This window comes from Myxocyprinus asiaticus, chromosome 43 (genome assembly GCF_019703515.2).
Source record: "Myxocyprinus asiaticus isolate MX2 ecotype Aquarium Trade chromosome 43, UBuf_Myxa_2, whole genome shotgun sequence".
Lineage (NCBI taxonomy): Eukaryota > Metazoa > Chordata > Actinopteri > Cypriniformes > Catostomidae > Myxocyprinus > Myxocyprinus asiaticus.
In genome coordinates this window covers 27,959,065-27,985,769 of record NC_059386.1, presented here as the reverse complement: position 1 = coordinate 27,985,769, position 26,705 = coordinate 27,959,065, and the positions used below count along the sequence as shown (strand labels likewise).

At 37.7% G+C, this 26,705-nt stretch overlaps 3 protein-coding genes across 5 annotated transcripts; 1 reads left to right on the top strand and 2 right to left on the bottom strand.

Annotated features, from left to right (window-relative positions):
• Window positions 1-379: 379 nt before the first annotated feature.
• Window positions 380-10,347, top strand: dnajb13 (DnaJ heat shock protein family (Hsp40) member B13). The gene is made up of 8 exons (XM_051686015.1): window positions 380-694; window positions 825-928; window positions 8,163-8,324; window positions 8,496-8,653; window positions 8,735-8,848; window positions 8,951-9,064; window positions 9,895-9,971; window positions 10,188-10,347. The coding sequence occupies exons 1-8, from the start codon at window positions 627-629 to the stop codon at window positions 10,345-10,347; spliced, it is 957 nt and encodes a 318-aa protein (XP_051541975.1). The 5' UTR covers window positions 380-626.
• A 150-nt stretch (window positions 10,348-10,497) lies between these two features.
• Window positions 10,498-13,199, bottom strand: LOC127433803 (mitochondrial uncoupling protein 2-like). The gene is made up of 8 exons (XM_051686016.1): window positions 13,059-13,199; window positions 12,777-12,936; window positions 12,151-12,375; window positions 11,513-11,726; window positions 11,239-11,433; window positions 11,059-11,160; window positions 10,807-10,987; window positions 10,498-10,727 (listed from the first exon to the last, which is right to left on the bottom strand). Exons 3-8 carry the CDS (start codon window positions 12,274-12,276, stop codon window positions 10,616-10,618), a joined length of 930 nt encoding a protein of 309 aa, XP_051541976.1. The 5' UTR covers window positions 12,277-12,375; window positions 12,777-12,936; window positions 13,059-13,199; the 3' UTR covers window positions 10,498-10,615.
• A 2,561-nt stretch (window positions 13,200-15,760) lies between these two features.
• On the bottom strand, window positions 15,761-18,177 carry LOC127433607 (mitochondrial uncoupling protein 2-like). 3 transcript variants are annotated; one of them, XM_051685640.1, is made up of 8 exons: window positions 18,060-18,177; window positions 17,766-17,902; window positions 17,441-17,582; window positions 17,107-17,314; window positions 16,821-17,018; window positions 16,628-16,729; window positions 16,354-16,534; window positions 15,761-16,263 (listed from the first exon to the last, which is right to left on the bottom strand). In XM_051685640.1, exons 3-8 carry the CDS (start codon window positions 17,564-17,566, stop codon window positions 16,149-16,151), a joined length of 930 nt encoding a protein of 309 aa, XP_051541600.1. In that variant the 5' UTR covers window positions 17,567-17,582; window positions 17,766-17,902; window positions 18,060-18,177; the 3' UTR covers window positions 15,761-16,148. The 3 variants fall into 3 exon arrangements, with proteins under 3 accessions (XP_051541600.1, XP_051541602.1, XP_051541601.1); XM_051685642.1 differs by having other exon boundaries at window positions 18,001-18,133; XM_051685641.1 differs by lacking the exon at window positions 17,766-17,902 and having other exon boundaries at window positions 18,060-18,154.
• Window positions 18,178-26,705: the final 8,528 nt, after the last annotated feature.

Genomic DNA, 26,705 nt, shown 5'->3' with positions numbered 1-26,705 from the left:
ACTTTTACACATTTATTAATTTAAAAGACTTTTCCACATGGTGTGCTGTAATGAATCTGAAGCAATAAAATTATCTTACGGATTTTTTAATATCTGGTGATTTTTCTTACCAGTTTATTTGTGATCGTAGAGGCAACAGTAACTGATTAAAGGAATATTCCGGGTTCAATACAAGTTAATCGCAAGTGATAGCATTTGTGGCATAATATTTATTACCTCAAAAAAATTATTTCAACTTCTTTAAAAAAAAGCAAAAATCAAGGAACCAGTGAGGCATTTATATGGAATGGAAGTGAAAGCGGGCAATTTTTGAAGAGTTTAAAGACAGAAATGTGAAGCTTTTAATATTATAAAAGCTCTTACATTAATTCTGATAAAACTAGTGTATCATTTGAGCTTTAAAGTTGTTTAACATTGTTTCTGGAGATAAGAAACTGATTGCTGTTAAGGATGTAAGCCGTTTATACAAAGAACTACATTACCCAGAAACCCTGGCTACGTTTCCATGCCAACCTCATTATGACAACAGTAAACTAACTTCATAGCTGATACTGTGGCAAATGTTCGTGCTAACTGATTCACGCTAGGTTAAAGTTAAAAGATAAGGTTCGTTTAATAGTTCGGCGATGGGAAAAGACTATTACGAGGTCTTGGAAATAAATCGCAGTGCCACTGATGCTGACATTAATAAGGCGTAAGTTCTCCTGTTTTTTTGTTGTTTTTTTTTAAAAAATATACTGAAATAAAAATTGACCAAAACTATATGTTATTTCAGTTGTTTTAAGTAGTAGTTCGACTGAAGCGTGTATTAATTTTGTTTTCAGGTACCGGCGGCTCGCGCTGAAGCATCATCCGCGTAGCAGCAGTCACGCGCGCGCCGCCGAGCGCTTCACTTTGCTCGCGGAGGCGTTTGATGTGTTGAGCGACCGTGAGTTTACCATACATTCAGTACAAACCTACAACAGCACCAGAATACAAAACACAGCTTTACACTTACTTAAACGTAAATAAATAAAAAATATTTGTAACTATGGTAATAACATGGTATTCTTTGTATATTATAATTTAATATTAATGGTTGACTATACTGGAGACAAATTACTATAGTATTACCATCTGATACCATCACTTTACCATGGTACAGATTTTTACTTGCCCTGTCAAAATTTCTACTGGCCCCAACACAAAAATTTAAGATAGCTGTTACCATCATGGTTTAAAAAAGTTAACTATTTTTAATACATATTACATCTTTAAAACAATTTCCCCCAAAATTGTATTACATTTACCTAATCTCAGATGAGCGCTTTACAGATATAAATTCATAAATACATCTTAATACAACATATGAACCTCAGCTGTCCAGTAATTTATACATGTTTTTAAGCAAAGAGTTCTGTGGAGAGGTTTGATTTCCTTACGACTCAGTACACTTGACATTGCATCACTAAACTAATGCTATGGGAGTGTCCTTCTATACGACCTATTTGAAACCTTTCTACAATAACAGCAATTCTAAAATTGGCTATGGTGTTTAAGCCCCGCCCTTTTAGGCGTGAAGCTGTCTGGTATAAAAGCGGGCGCGCAAACACCAGTCCTCAGAATTTTCTTCCTTCAAGACAGCGATTCGTCTCTCGTCTAGAAGCCTTCTACTACTTCGCCATCAACATACATGAGTCAGCGGGCGGGGTCTTCAAGGCAAGGAGAAGACTCTCCGCCTCCCTTCACTGTTCTGGCGAAGTTTTACTCGGCTTCGCCACTTGCCGCTTCGTTGGTGAACGGGCCACTTCAGCATCCTGATTCCCCACAGCGCTTCGGCAGGAGTTTTGTATCCTTATATGCTATTGTGTTATTGTGTGTGTATATATATAAAATTCTGAGGAACGATTCAGCCTCCCGCGCCCTCCCACCCGCCTCTTCTGTGACTCACGAGGGATCACACGAGGAGGCACGGCAAGGCCGTGAGGTCAAGCAGGATGAATTTGAGGGGGATCTCATGCCGGCACATGCCCCACGAGCCCCTCAATCTCCAGATACCGCATCTATGCCGATACAGTATGTACATGACAAGCTTCAGCCCTCTGCAGGAGCGTACGGCCTCGTCACATTCGGCGGTTCTGACGCTGTGGATGATGTTATGTCTCTCACTGCATCTGGCAAGTGGTCAATGAATGACGATGCTGCCCCTTCCTCCGTTGAGGGCAAGGAGCGTGCATGCACCACTGACAAGGAGATGCTTCGTGTCCTTTCAAGGACGATCGAAGAGCTTGGTCTCGAGTGGTCTCCTCCAGAGGAACCTGAAAAATCTCACCTTGATAAATGGTTCTTGCAGTTCGGACGCCGTCAAGCTACTGCATTCTGCCTCGTTCTTCCGGGAAGTTCATAATGAACTGACAAAATCCTGGTACACTCCCTATTCAGCTCACTTGCACAGTGATTTCACTCTCCTCACTAAAGTGGATCATGGGGAAGACAAAGGTTATGCCCAACTACCCCCTGTAGAAGAGGCATTAGCGGCACATCTCTACCCGGCGAGTAGCAGGGTGTGGAAATCACACCCTGTTCATCCTTCCAAGCCGTGTCGACTGACATCCGCACTGGCTGGGAAAGCATACTCAGCGGCGGGCCAAGCAGGTTCAGCACTCCACGTGATGGCGGTGCTCTAAATTTTCCAAGCTAAGCTCCTCAAGCAAATGGACGAGCAAGGCTACAATCCAGAGCTGTTCAAAGAGCTCCGCATGAGCCACGAAAGTCACTGCACAGGCCATTGGCAAGTCAATGAGCAACCTGGTGGTTTTGGATCGTCACATCTGGCTAACCCTCACGGAAATGCATGACGCAGAAAAAGACACTCTATTTGATGCTCCGGTGTCTCCAGCTGGCCTTTTCGGCTGCTCTGTGGATAGATTTGCTGAGCGCTACATCACATCTCAGCAACACTCACAGGCTACGAGACATTTTATGTCAAAATGGAGCAATACTTTATCACATCCGGCTCGCTCCCGCTCTGTCTCGGGCCAGTATCTGGCTAAAAACCCTACGCCTGCTGCCTCAGTTCCGCCAAATGTCACCAATGATAAAGCCAGTCTCTGATTCCTCTCACGAAATGTATCAATGCGGCGCTCGCCCAATTGAAAATGAACGGTGTGCGTGTTTTGAATTGCCTCAGCGATTGGTTAATACAACCCAATCAGAGGCACTACTGAGTGAACACAGAGACTTGCTGCTTTGCCATATGGAAAATCTGGTCTAATGTCAACTGGGCGAAAAGCACACTTTTCCCCAGCCAGTAAATCTCCTATTTAGGAGTTCGTAGGACTCCATGAGCATGCATGCGCACCTCACGAACGAGCGCGTACAGACCATTCTTCGGTGTCTGTTTCAGTTCAAACTGGAAAAACATTGCCACTGAAGTCATTTCAAAGAATGCTGAGTTTTATGGTGGCAGCATCCGCCATCATACAGTTAGATCTGTTACACATGAGACCTCTCCAGTACTGACTCAAGCGATGTTCCAAATTGCACCTGGAGCCTCGTGCGCATGCGCATCGTAGTGACTCGCCGCTGTCTGGCTGCTCTAGCACCATGGACAGTGCCGGCCTTCTACCAGCAGGGTGTTATGCTGGGTCAAATATTCAGAAGGAAAGTGCTGACCACAGATGCATCCAACACAGGTTGGGGCACAGTGTGTGATGGATGCCTGACTTCCGACACCTGGACAGGTGCGAAACGGGCATGGCATGTCAACCGCCTAGAGCTACTGGCTGCTTTCTAGCTTTGAGAGCTTTTCATTCCGACATCGTGAATCACCACATTCTGATTCAATCGGACAACACAACAGTAGTGCCGTATATAAGTCACCAGGAGGCGCTGGCCCACGTATGGCCGGCGAAATGCCAGTATGTGTTTCCCCCGTTGCGCCTCCTTCATTCTGTCATCAGCAAAGTCCCAGTGGACAGGAAAACAGTCCTGTTAATTGTGCCGAAATGGCCCAATCATTCCTGGTTTCTGGAGATGTTAGAAATCCATGGGAAATAACTAATATCACTAATTGGTGATTTTCACATGGCAAAGACCCAGTGAACTGCCCCATACCTGAAATTCGTACTTTTCTTTAAGGGCGATTGGACACAGGGCTCACTCCGTCAATGCTCAAAATTTATCTGCATATCACGCACCTGAAGCCAGCACCTCTATAGACAAAAATATAAATCTTAAATATAAATGTTAAATCTAAGTATAAATCTTGAGCTAAACATTTGAGGACATACAAATTAATAACGCCCCTGGGCTGTCTTGACTGATGACGACAGGGCAGCAGCAGAGAGCAGTGGCGGATGACCCTGCGTTCCAAACAGGATAAATCCGCCTCCGAAGGGCACTTAAGGGGGAACTATCGTGGCCGCCATGTTGAAGGGTCATTCCAAACCTAAGGGCTCATAAATAGCTGCTTCGAAGGGCCCTTAAAAAAAAGAGCATTTCCGTAGGGTTCAACTGATGGACACTTCGCTGCCAACCAGAACCGGACCATATAAATCTGCAGGATTGCCAGGTGTAATGTAAATTAAATCAGCTGCAACTACAGTCACAATCTGGTTCTATACACAAAAACTTGTGACCTCCCTTCATCTCCATGGTTTATAAAAGCTTTTTAATCATTATAATGAACTTTTTAAAATTATTTTTAACCCCTGGCTTTCTTTTTGAAACTGGCTAATGCTTGTTTTTTATTTTTATTTATTTTTTTACTGTAAATTCACTGGATTTTTTACTTTAAAAAACTTTAAATAAAATAATTTACACTGTGGCATTTTATTTAATAATTGAACATGCACTGTACATTTGTTTCAGGTAAATTATTTTATTAAAATAAAACTTTACACATGAAGTTAAAATTTCTTCATGAAGTTTTAAATAATTTCTTTTCGGTTTGTATTCTGAAAGCAGTTAGTGAGACAAAATCATGTGTAAAAATTTCTGATTAGGTACAGGTGATGGTCATTAGTGCCAGCCTTTGTGCCATGGCAGCGCTCCTTTGGCTTAGATTGATGATGGTAATGATATTTTTTTAGACCTGCACACGTCAACCCTCTGAAGCTCTCACTCTGGAGGGTAAAACCTTTGAAGGGATGATGGCATAGGGATGAGCCCTTCGGAATGGAACGCATGTTTGCAGATTCACTCGTGAAGTGTTTTCAATGACTACAAATTCTCACGGCGAAATCGTTAGGATTAATACGACTTTTCTAAATTTGTATTGATATCGTACGACTGCACTCATATGAATTCATACGACTTTCACTACAACCAATGACATCGCTGGACATCATTTCCATCTAATACGTGACAATTACTTCTGTCACACACAACAGAATCCTATCAGGTTTAGATAAGGGGTTTGGGTAAGGGCATAATATTAATAAACGTCCTTAACGCCTTGTGCGCAAAACTCACGCTTACTTCCACATTAGACATCCGGGCATTTGCACGTAATGAAATTGTACAAATTTATCTGAACAAACTTGTATGATATCATATGAAATAGCCAACTCGTAAAAAATATGTACGGATTTTTCAATGAGCCACCTCAAGTTTATCTCCAACCTGCTCCAACACACCTGCCTGGAAGTTGGCCCTCCTGGAACAGCACTGGACACCCCTGATACACACCATTTGCAAAAAAAAAAAATGTTTTATTACATTTATTTCTGATTCGTTATCTGTTCTGTTGAAATATCAGTTTAGCAATAAACTGCTGAGGGCAGTAAATGCAATAAGAATTTTTATTTTTACCCAAAAATTTCTACCTCAAAAGTAGTGGTCGACCGACATGTTTTTCATTTTGTTTGATGGTCAGTACTGATATCTTAGAGAGCAGGGTGGCTGATGACTGATAGCCTATAAAGCTGATATATCACGCAATTTAATTAAAATATATTAAATAACATGTGCAATATTTATTTTACATATTATTTACTAAAATAGCTTGAAATAAATAATTTGAAATTTAATAAACTTGAAAAACTTTTTAACTTGATAAAATGTTATACTATAATTAGCAACTTCTTGATTCTGTAATCCTATTATAGTATTTTTTCACAAATAAAGAAATTGTTAAAATATATGAATAAAAAGTAAACACTGTAACCAAAAGTGCCCTCAGTAATCTTGTAACACTGCACACTGGGAATCACATTTTATCAAATAAAGACCAGGTGCTAATTTTACATAGCTACAGTACACATTAAATATAATATAACGCAGCATGGTTTGAAATCAAATCAAGGTTTTAAAGTTCGCTCATGCATTTCCAGTGATCGTAGAAATCTCCTGACTGCATCCTTTGCATGGACGGATGTCACATAACATTCGTAAGTCAGAGACATACCGAGTAGCCTAAACATGTTTTCATGCAGGCTGATACAATGCGCACTTCATCAGATCTAATAACTGGATTCGCCGAAGTTTGCAAGGTTTGCGGAATTAAATGTTTATTAGATATTCAAAGACATGTTTAAATGGTATAACTGTATTTGCTGAATGCACAGTTGGGTACAAATGTGCAGAAGCATAACGGAACAACCACATAATTCAGTGATGCAAAGAACAAAAATAAAAAAAATTGTGCATGTTCTGTAAATCCTGAATACCTCGCTAAGAATCACATCACCCTTTAAACCGTGATTGCTAGAACGCTCTTCGAAGACAATTTGAATCTGCGGCTGCTCTCTGCTGCTGCCCTGTCGCGCTGCTTACGTCATGAGTCAAGACAGCCCAGGGCATTATCAATTTTTATGTCCTCTAAATGTTTAACTCAAGATTTATATTTAATATTTATATTAAATTTTTATAGTTAAGATTTATATTTTAGATTTAAATTTAGATTTAACATTTTGATTTAGATTTAAGATTTACATTTAGGATTTATATTAATAATTTAAGATTAATATTTAACATTTATATTTAGATTCATATTTAAGATTTATATTTGAGTTTTACATTTAGATTTAAGATTTACATTTAGATTTAACATTTACATTTCACATTTAGATTTAAATTGAAGATTTAAATTTAGACTTAACATTTAGATTTAGATTTGATATTTATTTTTAAGTATTTATTACACAATAAATTAATAAATTAAGAAAAAATATCAAATGCTTATTTACATAAATCTGGCAAAATTGAGCAGATTTTGTTGTTAAATCTGACAAAATTTAACCAGTTTTTGTAACGTTTTATTTTACAAACGGCACCCCATAATAAACATGAATCGTTGAGAGAGGAGACCTTGCTAATCAATCAGTTGTGACATGTTAAATACAGTAGGTAGACATTAGGCCTAATCTGTGAATTAAGAATGTGGATATAAACATAAAATAAGATAACCCAAACAAGACCAAAACTTACTGTGATACACAAAGCACATAATGAAAATACCTGTACTGTCTAGAAATGGGAAATGTAACAGGTGTGTTATGAGAATGATAGATTTAAATGTCATCTTCGAGCTGAACAACTCTTCTATAGCCAAAGTGATTTTGCTTCTTTTCATAACAAATGCCATTATCATGTTGAATACATTTTTACGCTTTGAAATATTACCTAATTAAATGCATGAGCAGCTCATGATTTCCAGCCATGTAGATAACCGGGGTTTAACAGTTTATTATGTTTCATTCAGCGTTTCATCTCTAAAAGCAAATTAATGAGAGAAAATGCACTTTTTTTTTTTTTTTTTTTTTTTTTTTTTACTGTGGAAACAAAACTAGCGCTCTGTCCCTTTACGGAGAGAGATGATGAGAGAGATGCACTGAGATAGATGGATTTACAGTCCAACAGAAAGAAACTGTTGATTTCTTGTGTTCCAATGTGTACTAGATTGCTAATTTTCGCCATCGTATGAATTAATTAATTGAATTTCGGAGCAAAATTTTTTGTTTGCACTAATGTTATAAATGCTGCATTGGCCCGATCGGGCAAGTGACATTTCTAGCAACTGGCCCTAATCTCTCTCACACTATTCCTGGGCCATCGGGCAATCCTTATTGTCAAACCATGACCAGAACAATACAACAACTATACAATAGGCCTACAGCTCTTATTCTGATTTCTCCTGTTAAGTTTATGGTCATGGTGTTTCTGTTTCTCATCCACTCCAGCATGTAAAAAGGCCACTTATGATAAGTTTGGAGAGGAGGGGTTAAAAGGAGGAATCCCATCTGTGTTGGGTGCGAATGGCGCCTGGGCATCAGGATATGTTTACCATGGAAACGCAGATGAAACTTTCCGACAGTTTTTTGGAGGAGACAACCCGTTTGCAGGTTATCTTAAATAGGATGAAAAATCTGGAATATTGTTGAATTTGAATGATCTCATGTTTGGGATTTCAAAAATCAAAGTCTAAATCAAATCCAAATTTGAAATGGTCCTAATGTCTTGAAAAATCACAGCCCTGATTAGTAATTACCTATCTACTTACTATACCTCCACAGATTTCTTCACCAAAGATGGCAGTGAGGTAAACACAGCTTTTCAGAGCTTGCGTGGACAAAAGGAAAAAATACAAGATCCACCAATAGAGAGAGACCTTCATTTAGCGTTGGAGGACCTTTACTATGGATGCACCAAAAAAATTAAGATATCACGAAGGGTAAGGACTGTGGATAAGGACTCAATTTCACAGCCAAATATTTAAGAAATTAATTTAAGCAGGAAAACATGTTTAATGCAGGTCATGAATGATGACGGACACACATCCAGCATAAGAGACAAAATTTTAACCTTCACTGTGAAAGCAGGATGGAACGAAGGGACACGGATCACATTTCCGAGAGAGGGGGACCAGGTTTAACGGAACACATTTGTCAGAATATAACTTAGTCATGTTTGTAGATTGATGTTTATCACAGTCATCACAGCACTAAGGCCTTTTTTTTCCCCACCACAGGGACCAAACAACATCCCAGCAGATATAGTTTTTGTCATACGACAAAAGCAACACCCACGCTTTGTCCGTCAAAATGATGATTTGTACTACACAGCACAAATCTCTCTCGAGAAGGTGTGAAACTACCAACACAAGCTAAATTTTAACTGGAATATGAACTCTTTCAAGTGTTACATGTGTTCAAGCACTAATACATAATGACTAAAGAGTCTTGCTGTTCTAATGCTTAACATGTGTTAAGCTCTATATAATGGACCAGCATTTTTGTAGGTCAGCATTAAAAAAAATATTTTCTTTTTCCAAAACCACTTTTGGATTCTTGGTTTAAATAAATTTGTGACATTTGTGCTAGATGTTCAGTTTTGGTTAAAAGGGATAGTTCACCCAAAATGAAAATTCTCTTATTTGCTCACCCTCATGCCATCTCAGATGTCTATGACTTTCTTCTGCATAACACAAAGATTTTTTGAAGAATATTTCAGTTCTGTAGGGCCATACAATGCAAGTGAATGGTAGCCAGAACTTTGAAGCTCCAAAAAGCAGATAAAGGTGACATTAAAGTAATCCTTTTGACTTTTAATCAATGTCGTCTGAAGCAATCCTGTCGGTTTGGGGTGAGAACAGACCAAAATGTAACTCCTTTTTCACTATAAATCTTGACAGCGTTCTCCTTGGCGATCATGATTTCAAGATCGATTACACTTAATATAACACCATATAGCTGCACGAGTCAAGCACTAGGAAGTGTTATAGAGCTTGAAATCGTGATCATGTCTAGAGATTGCAATTGTATGGACCTATAGAGCTGAGATGATCTTCTAAAAATCCATGTGTTCTGCAAAAAAAAAGTCATACACATGGCATGAGGCTGAGTAATTGAGAGACTTTTTGGGTGAACTATCCCTTTAATATGTTTTTGAACACTATTTCTTGTCACTGGACAGGCTTTGACTGGTTTCTCCATAGAAGTTGAGACACTAGATGGCAGGCTTCTCAACATCCCCATTAACAACATTGTACAGTGAGTAAAACAATTTGATTCAATAAACTGCTCAATAAATGCATCATAACAGCAGGTCTATGGGCTAGCACACCCACTAAAATGGTGTAAAAGCTGTTTGTCACTTTTATAACATTCTCATACTGGGATCTTGATTGTTGCTGCTACAATAGAACTTTGTGGTCTTCCATTTTGTAGGAGTGTTTTATTTTTCATTTGTTTAACTTTCTGCAACAGCCCTCAGTACACCAAAGTTGTGACAGGGGAGGGAATGCCTCTCGTCAACAATCCATCCAGAAGAGGTGACCTGATCATTCGCTTTACTACACAGTTCCCAGAGAAGCTCTCGGCTGAGAAGAAACGGCTTCTAAAACAGGCACTCTGTTTGAAATTTTAAACAACTTAAGTCATGTCAATTCATTGAATGTCAGTTGTGTATAGTGACATTAAACTCATGAATTAAACATATTCTCATTAACGCTTGATGTTTTGTCAGAGACTTTGTAAAACACAAATCCCATGTACATATAAAAAATAAAATAAAAAGTCAAGTAAAGTTGTTTAATGGACAAAGTCATACAGAAAAACTAAAATCAAGTCATACAGAAACATTTAAATCAAAGTTAGTATCACATCAGCAAAGCTCAACTAGCTGCATTTGCAGATTAAAGAGTGACCCAGTTATGGCGAGCTGTCATCAGGGCCCGTTTAAGCTGCTCATAGGTGACAAACATAACCACGTTCCAGGAACCCAGCCTCAGAAAAGATGGCATGAATCTGAAAAGAAAAATGATGTCAATGAAGAGATGTCAATATCATATTCAAACCATAATGGTAAAGCTGTGAGAAAACAGACCCCTTGTAAAAAGCCTTTGGTCCCTCTTTAGTCAGCATGGCTACGGCACAGTTGAGGGCGCTGCTGTACTGGCCATTGGCGGAGTTCATGTATCTCGTCTTCACAACATCCACAGGAGAAGCAATAATGGTGGTGCAGAAACCAGCCCCAAATGCAGATGTAAAGTGGCAGGGAAAATCATCTGTAGGAAAATAAATGTTGTGAATATTTCCGCTGCAGTTGTAGCCAGAATTTTGCAGCGCTTCATCTTACCGGTCATCAGTGCCGATTTCAGAAGGGCATCTTTGATGAGGTCATAAGTCACCAGCTCAGTGCAGTTTACAATGGCATTGCGGGTGATGTTTGGGCCAGTTCCTATAAAATAGATTAAATATTCAGAACAAAACTAAAAGGCAAAATGTAAATAAAGTGCTTCCTTGCAGCTCAGCTTACCTTTCCACAAACCACGAAACCCCTCTTCCTTTGCAATGGTCCGATATGCATCCACAGTGCCATGGTAACGTTTATTGGCCCCTGAGCCGATCTGAGCCTGAAATCGGACCTTCACCACATCAGTGGGTTGGGCCACAGCAACCGCCATGGCTCCAGTAGTACAGCCTGCCATCAGCCGACTGCCAATCCCTACATCTAATAAAAAGGTAAAACAATGTGTTAAATGGGACAGGGCTCAAATACCAAATAGTTTCCAAAGTGTTTGTGAACTTACGATCGGAGCCTTTGGTGTAGAACTGCTTGACGGAATCATAAAGGCCAATGCGTACAGAGGCAAAGCTCATCTGACGCTGCAGTCCCGCAACCAGCCCGCTGTAGAGACTGCGCGGCCCCTCAACACGCACCATGGTGCTGATCGTACCAAACACTCCACGATACTTCACCGGACCATGGCAGGTGTTAGCAGGACCTTTGGTCTCCCCTTGAATCTGTACAGAACAAAAAGGTGGATGGGAAAAACTTTACAGAGTCACAGGGGAGGAAGCAGCATCTTCAGCTTAAAGGGTCCACAACCATCCTGGATCTCAAAGGATAAATCACCAAGTCCTGGGCCTGCTTATGTGGCTATAGTGTAAAGAGAGTCAAGAGAAATAGATAAAGCTGACATCAGTATGTGTGACTTTAAACCCATTCACCTGAAAGCAAAAAAAAAAAAAAAAAAAAAAAAAAAAAAAGAAAGGTAGGTTAGTTTGTTTTTATTGCTGCAAGTTGACCCAGTTTCATAGTTGACCCATTGGTCATGCCAGTCTATTTGTCATCTCCAAACTGAACTGCTGGCTCAGCTGTGAATTAGTTGAAAACAAAAAGGTCTCGTCACTCCAACAAGTGAAATTCCACACAATGAAGACTCACCTGAAGCCGAACTTTTGCAGTGTCCAGTGGAAATGTGAAGAGGTCCGCAATGCAGGCTGCAGTTCCTGCACCAATAAACTTCACAGTGGCCGTGGGGGGCACATCACCAGCTTTGAATCCAACCATGTTTAGTTGTAGCCGGAATCACAGGAATGTAAAGGATGAATTGAAGTGATTCTTATAAACCAATTAAGTGAACACAAGATAGATGAACTCCACCCCAACCTGAAGAATTAGACAGAAAATTATTTCCCTCTGAGTTTATGGTATACATTTAGCATTTTTAAGACATGTTTTGGTAGTTGTGTTTATTGTGCCATTTATAACCATTCTGGGGTGGAAGAAAGCTTGTGCTTTGTGTAAGAGACAACAGGAAAAGAATAAACAGGAACATCATGTTCTCTCTGATATGCAAACAAAGTGATGACCTCACCCTATAGCTAACATCCGCACCCTGACGCGTTGTCTGGCTTTGTACTACACAAAGAACTTCAGTAAAGGAAGTGCGGACAAATACACCAACTGCGATATTATGTAACACTGACAATGAATTCTAAACCAACGACACTGACCTTTAACAAGACAAATGGTGGAACGTTTTAGGTAAAACAACATTTTGAACGAACCGTTTTGGATGAGATGATCTTCCCTCAGGAATCTCCGGCCGGTCAAGATTCTCTAAAAGTATCTCTCTGATTGAAATGACATTCAACTAGAATTTTGTTAGCGTGTTCTTCCATAGATAAACGTTTAGAAACCGTACAATTAACGAACATACTCCAAAGTCTGCAAAACACAAAAACATTTACATTTTACATTGATTAACAGCTCGGTATCACTTCAGAAAAAGAAAATAATTTCGCAAGAACCTGAGAAAGTCTATTCATAGTGTGTAATGTTGTACTCACCTTAAATGTTAAAACAAACAAAGTGTCAATTAATAAAGTTCGTTTACTTAGAGGGGAAAAACAACTTTCTCAGAAAGTTATCGGTGAAAGCCGCATGTGTTTTGCCGAGTGCAGCGTGCTGCAGCTGCGCTTATAAACGCCTCCAGCGTGACGCGCGTGAACGCGTCATTCAGCGCATACATTAACGCCTATTCGGATACAACCAGTTTCAACAGGTCCATCGTTTCTTTGTTTTCGCTTTAAGTTATTAAACTAGAAAACTATTTGACATTGAAAACTCTGCTAGCATAATAATACAAAACAATGTCTTTTAAAATACCATTCTGTAATAAAGATAAATTCCTCAAGCTTGCGAACTGATATGAAAAAACAAAACAAAAAACAAACAAACAAAAAAACAAGACAAGACAAACGGGCCTCACACCTTTTATAAATAGCCAATTTTGAACTACAAGGCTGAGCACGAAGAAACATTGTGTTACATGTATGTTAGTCGTAAAAGAAGACTTTAAGTGCTCACAGCTCCTTTTAAGGCATATTTACTGGTTTTGCTTCTGTATAATGCAGATTTCGTTGACTTTTGTATGACAAATTGCTTGCTATGTTCCTCATTTGTAAGTCGCTTTGGATAAAAGCGCCCGCTATATGACTAAATGTAAATACATATTGATATATTTGAGATATAAGACTTGTTATTTATCTTTTATCTAGCTTACTTATCTTTTACATACTGTATAAAATATGCAGATACAAGAACAGAGAAAACATTCTCATCACAAGGGATAGTTCACCCAAAAATACAAATTCTCACATCATTTCCTCACTTACTCAACACATTTTTTTAAAGAATATCTTAGCTCTGTTGGCCCTCATAATGCAAGTGAATGGTGGCCAGAACTTTGAAGCTCCAAAAAGCATATAAAGGCAGCATAAATGTAATCCATAAGACTCTGGTGGTTAAATCTACATATTCAGAAGAGATATGTTAAGTGTGGGTGAGAAACAGATCAATATTCAAGTCCTTTTTTTTTTTTTTTTTTTTACTATAAATTCTCCTCTCTGCCCAGTTGGTGGTGATATGCATGAAGACTATGAAGAAGAAGAATGTGAAAGTGGAGATTGATAGTAAAAAGGACATAAATATTGATCTGTTTCTCACCCACACTTTTCATATGGCTTCTGAAGACATAGATTTAACCACTGGTGTCATATGAATCACTTTTACACTTTCTTTATGTGCTTTTAGAGCTTCAAATTTCTGGCCACCATTCACTTAAATTGTATGAAACTACAGAGCTGAAATATTCTTCAAAAAATCCTTGTTTGTGTTCAGCAGAAGTAAGAAAGTCATTAACAACTGTGAAGGCATGAGGGTGAGTAAATGAAGAGAGAATTTCATTTTTGGGTGAACTATTCCTTTAACCTGGTTATCTGGATTTACACTGCATACTGAAACTGCCAGAAGTTTAGTCATCCAGAGCTGCTGTTATTTAGGTTTCACAGATACATGTTAAAGTAGAACAGTCTTGGAAAATGTAAAGCCTCAAAGAAAAACAAAGTTTAGTAATTGTGTTTGCTAAGACATGTGTACAAACCACATGGTGACACGTGCTTCATTAACTGCACACTGCTACTTATATTGTGCTCATATATCAGAATCAGTATGAGCTTTATTGCCAAGTGTGCTCACATACACAAGGAATTTTTTTTTGGTGATAGGAGAAACAAGCAAGTGCACACAGAACATTACAGTGAGACACAGAATATAAAACAAGGTAAGAGTATAAATAGACATACAAAAAAAATAGGACATATAACATAGAATGGCATTATAATATATAAGTGACTCTCGGGTCAGTCAGCATCTTCAATTACAGAGGCAGTGTCCGAAACACAACTGCCTTGTCAGTAAATGTGTTTTAGACCAGTTTCCAAAGTACCTTGATGGCATCCTATACCTCTGTAGTGACCATGATTTTGAACAGCCAGTGAAGTTACTGTTATTTCTACCAAAGTCCCTTTCAAGGCACACCAGTCCACTTTCTACCAGGCAGCTATTTTTTATGGATACAAGTGGCATAAAAGTATAGCTCCTATCTACTTCAATGTGGAAAGATCAAAATCTCCAAAGTGGTTGGTCAAGATTACGATCAAAGAACTTATTTCAAATCAGCAGTAAAATCTGACAACAAAAGTATCATAATTTGTGCTTCTTTAACTCAGATCACGCTAAAAAACGCTATTTTTCAGGCTGGTCCAGCTAATGCGCAGGCATGTGTGTTCTCGAGTTGAATGACAGGCGATGTTTGTATCTAAAAGGTGATTAGCTCTTTTACCTATAAGGCAGGACTTCCTTTTCTTCATCTGCCGTATTGGGCGTTTTTTAATTTATCCTGTTCATTTTAATACAAATGCTCCAATCTAGTGTTAGCATAACACTAGATTGAAGCCACGCTGGTCCTTTGTTAAATACAATCCATTTGTATTTGTAAATGAAGAGTGTTTTCCCCCTGGGGGTCTCAGGCTCTCTGTTGTTTTGATCATTGATAAAACCTGATTAAATAACTCTTGGGTCAAATGGAGTGAATTTTTAATGATGCAGATGTGGCCACAACGGATCTAAATGTGTTTTGTGTGTCCCATACTTTTTATCTTTTAGTAACGGAAATTGACATATCTTAAAAAAACATTTATTTGTTCATTCATAGTATAAATACAGACATTTCTTCATTTAATAATGGACCCAGTTTTCATGACAATTTAGAAGCATATAAAAACAATGGACATGTATCCTCATGTAACACTTATCACCATCCCTCTCAGTGTCCTAAAACACTGAAACTAAGACAAATTGTGCACATTTGCTTAATCAGCCACATATTTGGCAACTCTTTTTTCATGTGTGATGAGCTTGACCTTTGGCCTTAAAAAGTGGTTGATATGTCACAACTACAGCCTTTCTTTGAGTTAAGACTTGACCTGGTGACCCAGGGAGTCATCTGTTCTTATTACAGAGAGAATTGCACCCTCTGTTTAATCACATTTAAAAGGACAATAAAATCTGACAATAAAATGTCCCAAAGTCTGCATTCAGAATGGTGATTCCCACGAGTTCTGCATTCTAGTCATAAATCTCTTGATTTGTTCATAAGAGACAAACATCACAATGTTCCAAGATCCCAGCCGAAGGAAAGAGGGCACAAAGCTGTTGGGGAAGGTGAAAATGGCACAGTTATGGTACTGGAAGTGTCTCATTGCTACATGTAAATAACTGAAATCAAGAGCATGCTCTTACCCCTTATAAAAAGCTGCTGGTCCCTCTTTGGTCACCATAGTGAGAGCACATTTAAGTGCACTGCTATACTGGTTTGCAGATGAGTTCATGAAGCGGGTTTTTACCACGTCTACCGGAGATGCCACAATCGTGGTGCAGAAACCAGCGCTAAATGCAGCGGTAAAGTGGCAGGGTAAGTTATCTAGAAAGGGAAATATGAACATAAAAAACATCAGCAAATGTTTTGCAGAGAAACCATGGTGATAGCTTAGGGATTATTGCACAGGACCCATACCTGTCATGAGATCATATTTCAGAATGAGTTCCTTGATGATGTCATAAGTGACCAGCTCTGCACAGTTCACAATTGCATTCCTTGTGATGTTTGGCATACAGCCTAGAATTGGAAAACAAGGACACATGGAAGTTTACTGCCAACAGACCACATCCACTTTAAATGGCAGGTTTACGGCATTTGTCTAACTCACCTTTCCAGAGCCCACGAACACCCTCATCACGGGCAATAGTTCGATATGCATCCATTGTGCCATTATATCTCTTTATTCCATCTGCCTGACGCACTTGAGCTTGGAAACGCACTTTTACAACATCTGTAGGCTGTGCAAAAGCTACAGCCATGGCCCCAGTGGTGCAGCCTGCTAGCAGGCGAGTTACAATGCCTGCATCTGGAAAGTGAAGACCAGAATGTTAGCATCAGTCTTTTATTTCCACAATCATTTCTGTCTCCATTCATCTAAACAGTCTGATACGCACTCTCAGATCCTCTGGTGTAGAATTGCTTCATGGAGTCATAAAGACCAATACGAATAGATGCAAAGCTCATCTGTCGTTGCAGTCCTGCGACCAGACCGTTGTACAGACTCCTTGCGCCCTCTGTTCGCACCATAGTGGTTATGGTGCCAAACACTCCGCGATATTTCACTGCTGCCAATTCTGAGGTGGCTTTGGACTCTCCCTGGATCTGAAATGAGATGATAAACTGCTGAAAGCCACAATAGAAACAGCACTGACCTAATGAGACACTTAATGTCCATTGATTCAAACTCTTTAGACTCATTGATTTCTTAAGATTTTCATGGGTTCTCACCTGAAGCCTCACTTTGGCTGTGTCCAGGGGAAAAGTAATCAAGTCAGCAAAACATGCTGCCGTTCCAGCTCCGAAAATCTTGACCGTGGCGGTTGGTGGCAAGTCGCTGGGTTTGATTCCAACCATTTTCTATGCTTTGATTCTTATGAGATAAACAGCAGAAAAAGATAATTTTACTTTATTTGCTATAGCTCCTCTTGTTTCACCAGCTGACAGGGAATAAGAGAGAACCAAAACAACAGGGGCTGAGATTCATCATCTTAATTTCGAGTAATATTTTTTGGAAAACAAAAAAACGTAAATTATCTTTTCAGCTTCACTTTACCTCAGCAGATTGCTGATTCCAGATCAAGTCTCTTCCAAAGGGATAAAACTTTTGTCTTTTGTTTTAAATGTTTCAAAAGCTTTGGCCATAAAAAAATGTGGCTCAGTGTCCCAAAGCAGCATACCGGCACCACAACTCTACAGGAAAAATACCTAGAGTCATGAACTTGTTTTTACAGATAAAGCATGATGATAAACTCACAATCTCTCTCATTACTGTAGCACTGGGTTCTTACCAGAAAAACATGGAAATAATCTGACAATATTGGGGTGAAAGTACAGTTTGCTCACCAACCTTGCTGTAATATGAAATTGTTAATCCAAATTCTTCCAACAGAAAGTGAAAAAAATATTCCCATTCAGAGGTTAATCCACCGAGTTTGTTTTTCCACCTGATACTGATGCAGTCGGTCTGTCAAACTCTGAATTTATAGGTTTGTGTGCCGGTTGCAGCCAGTCCTGTATGTTGCTTTCATCACACATAGTACTATTTTTAACTTAACTGTGTGGCGGGAGATCCAGTACACTTGTTTTCATAGTTGTTACTGATAGGGTTGTTATCTATCCTCCATAGCAAATAATACAAATATCAGGAAAAATAGTATAAATACAATTTTGGGCCCTGCTGGATACATTATTTTACTCTATTATTTGTTATATTTATATTTTATTTTATTAATGTTTTTATTTACTTTTTGTTTATTGTTTTTTATTGCATATGTATTTATTATAATTGTTTTGTTATTTAAATTAAATGCCAGATATCTTGGCTACACATCTATGTATCTACAGTTAATTCTGTTAATTAATAAAAAAACATTTAAACATAGCCAAGAAAGGAAAATCATTTTGGTATCTTCTGTAATTCTACTTTTATATCATTTGATTTATTTAATTGTTTATTTCTTGTTACTATGAACACAAAAATAGATATTCATAAACACACACGTGCTGGGACACAGTCATGTGTTTCTGCAGTGCATGTCACCTTTTCCCCAGTTCCCAGAACATGCCTGGAAGACGACCAGTGGGGGGTATTTTGCATCGTAATTAGAGTGGGCACTTATTGGCTGATAAGTGTGCCAGGGGCTATATGTTCGTCATATCAAAGAGGGGGCTTGTCACTTTGATCTAAGGGTTAGCATTTAGGGATTAAAGAAGGCAGTGGTCAATGATTCAGCTATGTTGCCATACCTTATTTAAAATGTATGGCAAGTATATGGAAAATACAATGGGTTTTCCATCCAACATTTTGTCTTTGCTGGATAAAGAAAGCCCAGCACCTTACATAAATACAGCAGTAATTATTAATACGTCCATGCCAAAAAAAACATAAACAAAAAAACAACAGCCTATGTACTAAGACACTGCTCCTCCCTTAACTTGTAAAAGTTGTATAATACTATACAGGGAACGCCACTCTTTACAGCCAATCTTTGCATGCCTCTGGGTGGGAGTGCATGCGAGACATCTGACACCATAAATCAAGAACCTCTGTAGTCCAGATCAATCTGGTTTAGGTCTAGACTAGTGGGAGGTCCTGGGTGAGAGAGGGTACATTCTGTACTTTTGTCCAATGGGGGGGGGATGATGTGCTTAATTGTCATGAAAATATGACAATGCAAAAATGTCACAATTAAAAAATAATTGGTAACACTTTACAATAATGTTCCATTTGTTTACATTAGTTAACATGAACTATCAACAAAAAATACTTTTACACCATTAATTAATTTTGGTTAATGTTAATTTCAACATATAGTAAAACAATATTTTTTTATATCAAACATTGTACTCTGAACTAACATGGACTAAGAATGTACAATTGTATTTTTTATTAACTAAATTTAACAAAGATAAAAAAAAATGCTGTAAAAATATACAGTTTACTGTTAGTTCATGATACCTAATGCATTAACTAAAGGTAACATATTGTAAAGTGTTACCTAATAAGTTATTATTGTTATTTATTTATTTATTTTGTTATTTGGGGGTGATATCTGGATATTTCTTCATGAGATTCACCCTTTAAGACAATTTCTTTGACATAACTTGCAGCGTATACTGTGATCTAAAGAAAACAAAGACGATAGGACTGTACTGCTTCTGTTTGCTACCAGCATGCCCTCCCACCGTAAGGTCTGTTTAGTTTGAATGAAAGACCAATGAGCTCCCAGAGTGGATTTACGTCACTATTCAGAACAAGATCTGTACCTTTGCAAAGAGTGATCTTTGAGGTTTAATGTCACTTATTACAACCTTGGTGCAGTTTCAAGGTTTGTTTATGTATGCGTTTGCATTGTTACTATAGTCTGTAAACTTGATGCCCTACCTTTGCTGTCTGCATCTTGCTAGAAACAGTTTCTTTAATGTACTCTATAATCTTTCAGCTTCTGGGAGAGGTAAACAACCCTCTGTCCCACCAGTCACACACACCAACCATACCTGAAACTGGATACATCCACGGATGACGCAGACACTAACTCATGTCTAACTTAGACAGCAGCAGCTGAGACCTGCCTTACGTATGACTAAATATTTCCTCTGAAAAGCACAGTCCATAAACACAGTCTATAAATATACCTCCCCGTATTGAAGAAAAGGTCGTAGGCCACATTCAATCTATGGAAAACTAGCATCTGTCTTATCAAAACTCCTTAAGTGGTCATGCAGCATCATTGGCCCAAAAAAATATTTGGACACTTAAGATACACTTAAAAATGTGTGTATTTTAAAATGTATTTAGGCAGAGCTGGAACACTGAATCAGCAATCAGCATCCAGGACTGGCAGTTTTATAACTATTGTTTAATATAATTTTAAACCTATTTTAAACCTTTCTTTTTATGAAATGCTTTAGTGTACTTATGCTTTGTCTTTAAAATAAATCTCATTTGGTTTGATATTTTGTTTACTAATGCAATGATATTTATACCTTTTTAAGTGTGGCTTATGTGTCTGGATATCTTTTGGGGCCACTATATGACAGCTGAGAACAAAAGACATTTTGACAGTAAACAGAACAATAAAAATTCCAATTTAAAACTTTGGAAAATTCAGGTAAAGAATAAGGTCTATTTTTATATTTTTTCCCCCTGATTAACACTTTTATTGATTCACACAATTGACACAGAAAATTGTGTTCTGGATCTTGGATCTGGTCTATTTTTATATTGTTTTTATTGGAAATAAGGCTTACAGTGATAATGGAGAGAATTAGCACTGGTGACTTTCTGTGCCATGAGCTTCTCAAGGCCCCAATGTATTAAATTGTGTAACCTGACCAATAACAAGACCAATAACCATTATATATATACATATATATATATATATATATATATATATATATATATATATATATATATATATATATATACACTACCGGTCAAAAGTTTTGAAACACTTACTCATTCTTTATTATAATTTATTTTCACATTTTAGAATAATAGTAAAGTCATCAAAACTATGGAATAACATAAATATAACTATGGGAATTATGTTGTGACTAAACAAAATCCAAAATAAATCAAAACTGTGTTATATTTTAGCATCTTCAAAGTAGTCACACTTTGCCTAGAATTTGCAAAAATGTACTCCTGACATTTTCTCAACCAACTTCTTGAGGTATCACCCTGGGATGCTTTTTAAACAGTATTGAAGGAGTTCCCATCTATGTTGGGTACTTATTGGCTGCTTTTCTTTATTATTTGGTCCAAGTCATCAATTTCAAAAACTTTATTTTTAAAAAATTAAATTTTAGTTTTATAATGAAATACATTAATATGGTGGCACAAAAAATGAGTCACAATCTGCAGATCCAATGTCAGATGTTTTCCTGAACTACAGATGATTTAAGTTCTTTGTTATGAGAAATTACCAGACTGACATGTATTGTAAACTCATGCATCTTGATTCAAACATAAAATATCTATCATGTAAAACTGATTTTTATAATACGTTTTCCTGAGTAATTCTGTTTCCGTTATTTTTTTTAATTCTTCTTTTCAGCTTAAAAAAAAATTTGATGTTTAACGCTATTGATGTTTTTAAAATGGCTCTTACACAGTTCATTTCATCAGTTATTAGTACGTCACATTCTTTTGAGACTGAAATGCAAGTAAATGTTTTAAAAAATATTAAACCAGAAATATTTATATCTATAGTAAATGATCAGAGGGTCAAAACCTGAGCACTGGCTTGCAGAGAGCAGATATTAGGCCCTTTTCCAATGCAGGGACTAAAGTCTGTTTTAGGTATATTTCCACAGGACTAGTACTTTTCGTAGTATTCGCACCGGAGGAACTGTAGTTCCTCGTAGCTGTTTTAAGGGACATTTTTAGCTCCTACTCTGGGGAAGGTACTTTTGGGGTCATAGAGGGACTGTGGGAGGTACTGCAGCCAGTGATTGGTCAAAAATGAATGACGCACAAAGCAATGAGAAACGTTAGGTGTCTGCTACCATTTGTAAACAAACTTGTAGCTGCTAGCCTGCTACTTAGAGGATTGCGCTAATATTACAATTCCCTTAACAGATATAACAAAGTATCCAAAGAGGATAACCCATTTCATATATGTGTGTTTGTGTGTGACTTCATTGGGAGATAGCTTCAAATTTTCAGCGCATTTGTTCTGTTTGTACTGTGTGACTACACCGATCAGCCACAACATTAAAGCCACCTACCTAATATTGTGTAGGTCCTCCTCATGCCGCCGAAACAGCGCCAACCCACATCTCAGAATAGCATTCTGAGATGCTATTCTTCTCACCACAATTGTACAGAACGGTTATCTGAGTTACCGTATACTTTGTCAGTTCAAACCAGTCTGGCCATTCTCTGTTGACCTCTCTCATCAACAAGGCATTTCCATCCACAGAACTGCCGCTCACTGGATGTTTTTTGTTTTTGGCACCATTCTGAGTAAATTCTAGAGACTGTTGTATGTGAAAATCCCAGGAGATCAGCAGTTACAGAAATACTCGAACCAGCCCGTCTGGCACAAACAATAATCCATATGATTAATTAGCCAATCATGTGGCAGCAGTGCATAAAGTCATGCAGATACGGGTCAGGAGCTTCAGTTAATGTGCACATCAATCATCAGAATGGGGAAAAAATTTTATCTCAGTGATTTGGACCATGGCATGATTGTTGGTGCCAGACGGGCTGGTTTGAGTATTTCTGTAACTGCTGATCTCTGGGATTTTCACGCACAACAGTCACTAGAATTTATTGGTGCCAAAAACAAAAAATATCCTGTGAGGGGCAGTTTTGTGGATGGAAATGCCTTGTTGATGAGAGATGTCAACAGAGAATGTCCAGACTGGTTCGACCTGACAAAATCTGAGTTCAGCGTGTGCTGTGTGTTTAAAGGTGCACTCAGTAACTTTTGTCTTTGTGTCATCTTGGACTTACACTAACACCTAGCGGCTTGGATGTAACATCATTTAAAATCAATAGTTTTCAGTTTCAGATGCCATTGTAGAAATGTATTATTCATGGTCAGCCATGATTACTTTAATCAATAAGTGAAAGTGTCAAATAACAGGATGGTTACTGAGATTAAGTGAGTAGTATTCGGCTGGTCATGTGATTCTAACATGGCAGCCCCCATGTGTGGACTCTCTCCATGTAGAATAAAACATCTTTTATAAGGTTACTGATATGACTGGACTCTTCATTTTAATGTGAGTGTTCATGATTTCATACATATGTTGTAAAATTACAATTCATGTCTTTAGGAGTTCAACTTTTTAATGAGGAAATTACTGAGTGCACCTTTAAAGAATGCCTCATCTGTCCTCTCATTGCGGCTTCGGGAGACAAGAAGGCAGCTGCCTATGTTGCAGCCAAAGTTTGCGTAAAACAGCCCTAACAAAAGTGTAGCTCCAATCCTGATGTCCTCCATCAGTATGGAATTTGTTGTTGTTGTTGCTATTGAATCGTGCCTGCAAACAACATCAGAAGAAAAATGGTCAATACTAGATGACGTCACTACGGGGGTTACTTTTGTGAGTGCAAATCTAAGAGGGGAAAAGACTCCTTGGTATCCCTTTCCTCTTAAGATTTTTTCATCTAGAAAGTTACCAAGGGAAAACTACCAGGACTGTAGACTGGAAAGGGCTATTTATTGCAAAAACACTGTATTAAAGTGTTTTTAAGACTCTTTGCCAACCTAGACAATTACAATTTATAACAACTTTGAATAAAAACATCAATATTACATTATATAATGCTATATTATCTGATCATTAATTAAAGTTAATTCAAATATTTGGAAATGTCATATAAATCAAGGAAATACTATATGTAAATTTTAAATCTACTGTAGTACCTTCACAGACCCCTGTTTGAAAAACCTGAAATTAAATCAAATGGAATGAAGACAGCAAGTTTTCAAGAAAAACATGACACAATGACACTCTGGAGTGTTATTTGGAGAATGTAAGTATGTATTTTTTGATGGAATAGACATACTGTAATTATCTGACCACTGTTTTAATTGTCCATTTGTGATTTGATAAGAGTACATACTTTTCAAGCCAAAGATAGAAAGTGAGAAAGAAAAGGGAACAACCACAGGGAGGGAGTGCGAGAAGGAGTCGCCTGGGGTTGTAAACATGAGGCTTGAATGACTAGTCATGCAATAGTCAGGAGATAAACAAGAAAAATCCTCCTCATGTTGACTTTCTGCAGAGAATGTGTCATATACAAAATAAAAAGGGTGCTAATATATATGAAAGCAAAGATTAACCAATCGACCAAACATGACCATGCATCAATGCACATTACAAAGATTGCTATAAGAATGTACTATCATTTCAAACAAATTGTCACAAGAAAACATGCCGAATCCTAAAATTTCCCTGCATAACATGACTCAGCAAATTGTATGATGTTGCCTCAGCCAATGAAATAGCTAGATTTTTGTCAGACCAATGGTTTACAGACCCACATATCCAGCTCATAAACATTATGCAACACATCCTAAATAGCAGACAACATCTGGAAGAAATGATTTTGGCTCCAGCCAATCAGCTTTTTCAAAAACTTTCTTCTCTCCTCAACATTAAAACTTAATTGAAGGCAAAAAGATACCACCTCAGTACACATAACACATAAATAGCTCCACTTCAACAGTAGGAGGTCGTGCTTACAACTTTTAGGAATAGCCAAATATCGGTTACACTTTATTTTACAGTGTCCTTGTTACACATGTTACATGCATTGACTATAGTAATAACAGTCAATTATGCATAATTACAAGCAACTAACCCTAAACCAAACCCTTACCCTAACCATAAACCTATAGTAAGTACATGTTGTTAATTAGTAATAGTCCATAATTACTATGTAATTACACTGTAACAAGGACACTGTAAAATAAAGTGTATACCATCTACAGCTCCTTATGCACAATAAAGATGTAAAAATCATAAGATCATGAGCATGAAATTACAATCGCTTACATCCAGAAAGAGACATGAATAGCTTGAATAGAATGAGAGTTACATAAATATGGCAGCTCTCTGTGCTCAGGGGTCAAATGATGTCATAGTGTGTCTGTTCTGAAGACACTACTTCTGTTTAGTCATTGAGCAGCATTTTACAGCTCAAGTTCCACCAGCTTGATTTAGTTACGGTAATGGTAACTTAGTGGTTAATTAACCTGTTGATGCTCAGTGACCCCACCCATGGGTTTGACTTCACTTTGCTTAAATGAGTTCACATTTACCATATAGTGTGCTGTTCAAAATTGTTCATAATGTTGACAAATTATACATCTTTATAATATGTCAACATTATTAACTCTTTTTTGACTAGACTATATAGTATATGTGAACTAATTTAAGCAAAGTGACGGGGGGGGGGGGGGGGGGCATGCACATCAACAGGTTAATGAGTTGGTCTAATATTCCAAAGACTGCATGTTCAAATGGCAGAAAGAGAACTGAGCTATAAACTGAAGATTGAATGGGATCCCCTATCACCACTGTGTCCTTAAGTAAGCCCCGGCAGTAAATGTACTATAAGTCACTTGGAATAAGAATACGTTTATGGATTTGGCAGATTATTTTACCAAAATAATTTATCAGTGTGTGTTCCCTGAATCAAACCGATAAATTTGTTGTTGCTAGTGTCATGCTTTACTGCTGCAGGAGCATAGAAAGTGAAGAACAAAAAACTATACTGTATGTCCCAGTTATAGTGGGAATAGGTGACGCAGTCAACCAGAACTGAATGTTCTCTACACAGCAGCTGCCTTCCTGTCCACAAGCTCTTCTGTCTGATTATAGGCCTCAAATTGTACTGATAATGATCACGAACAGAATAATATTCATCCCCCTGATGATTTTTTCTTTTAAACCAAATAAGATGAAAAAATGTTCTTGAAATGACTATTCACCCTAAATTTGTGCTTTCTCCATTTACTTGGAATGGCAATTGAGAGAGTGTGTAAGAGAGCTAAGTGACAGCGCCCTCTATTGGCATGCTATGATGATGTCAGAGGTTCATTAAATCACCTGAGCTCATCATAAATGCTTGAGATGTACTCCTACACGTACTCATAGACGTGTTCACTTAGTTAGTGATCTACAGTAGTGGTTCTCAACCAGGGGGCCTCAGTAAACTTAAAATTATTTAAATTAAAATAATCTTATCTTAACTGAAAAAGGGAAAAAATGGTAAAACAGCTAAACAAGAAAAATAAATAAATAAATCTGTTTGTAATGGTGTACATGGCCTTCAGAAATAGTTTAGATGTAGACCACTGATATACAGGGAAGTTTTCATTGTCCCGCACAACACTTAAAACAGCAAAAACCCTTAAGTTGTTTATTATTATTATTATCATTATTATTATTATTATTATTATTGTTATTATTATTATCATTGAAGAGCTGTATCTCTGCATTTATCTACCAAAATTGGGAAAATTAG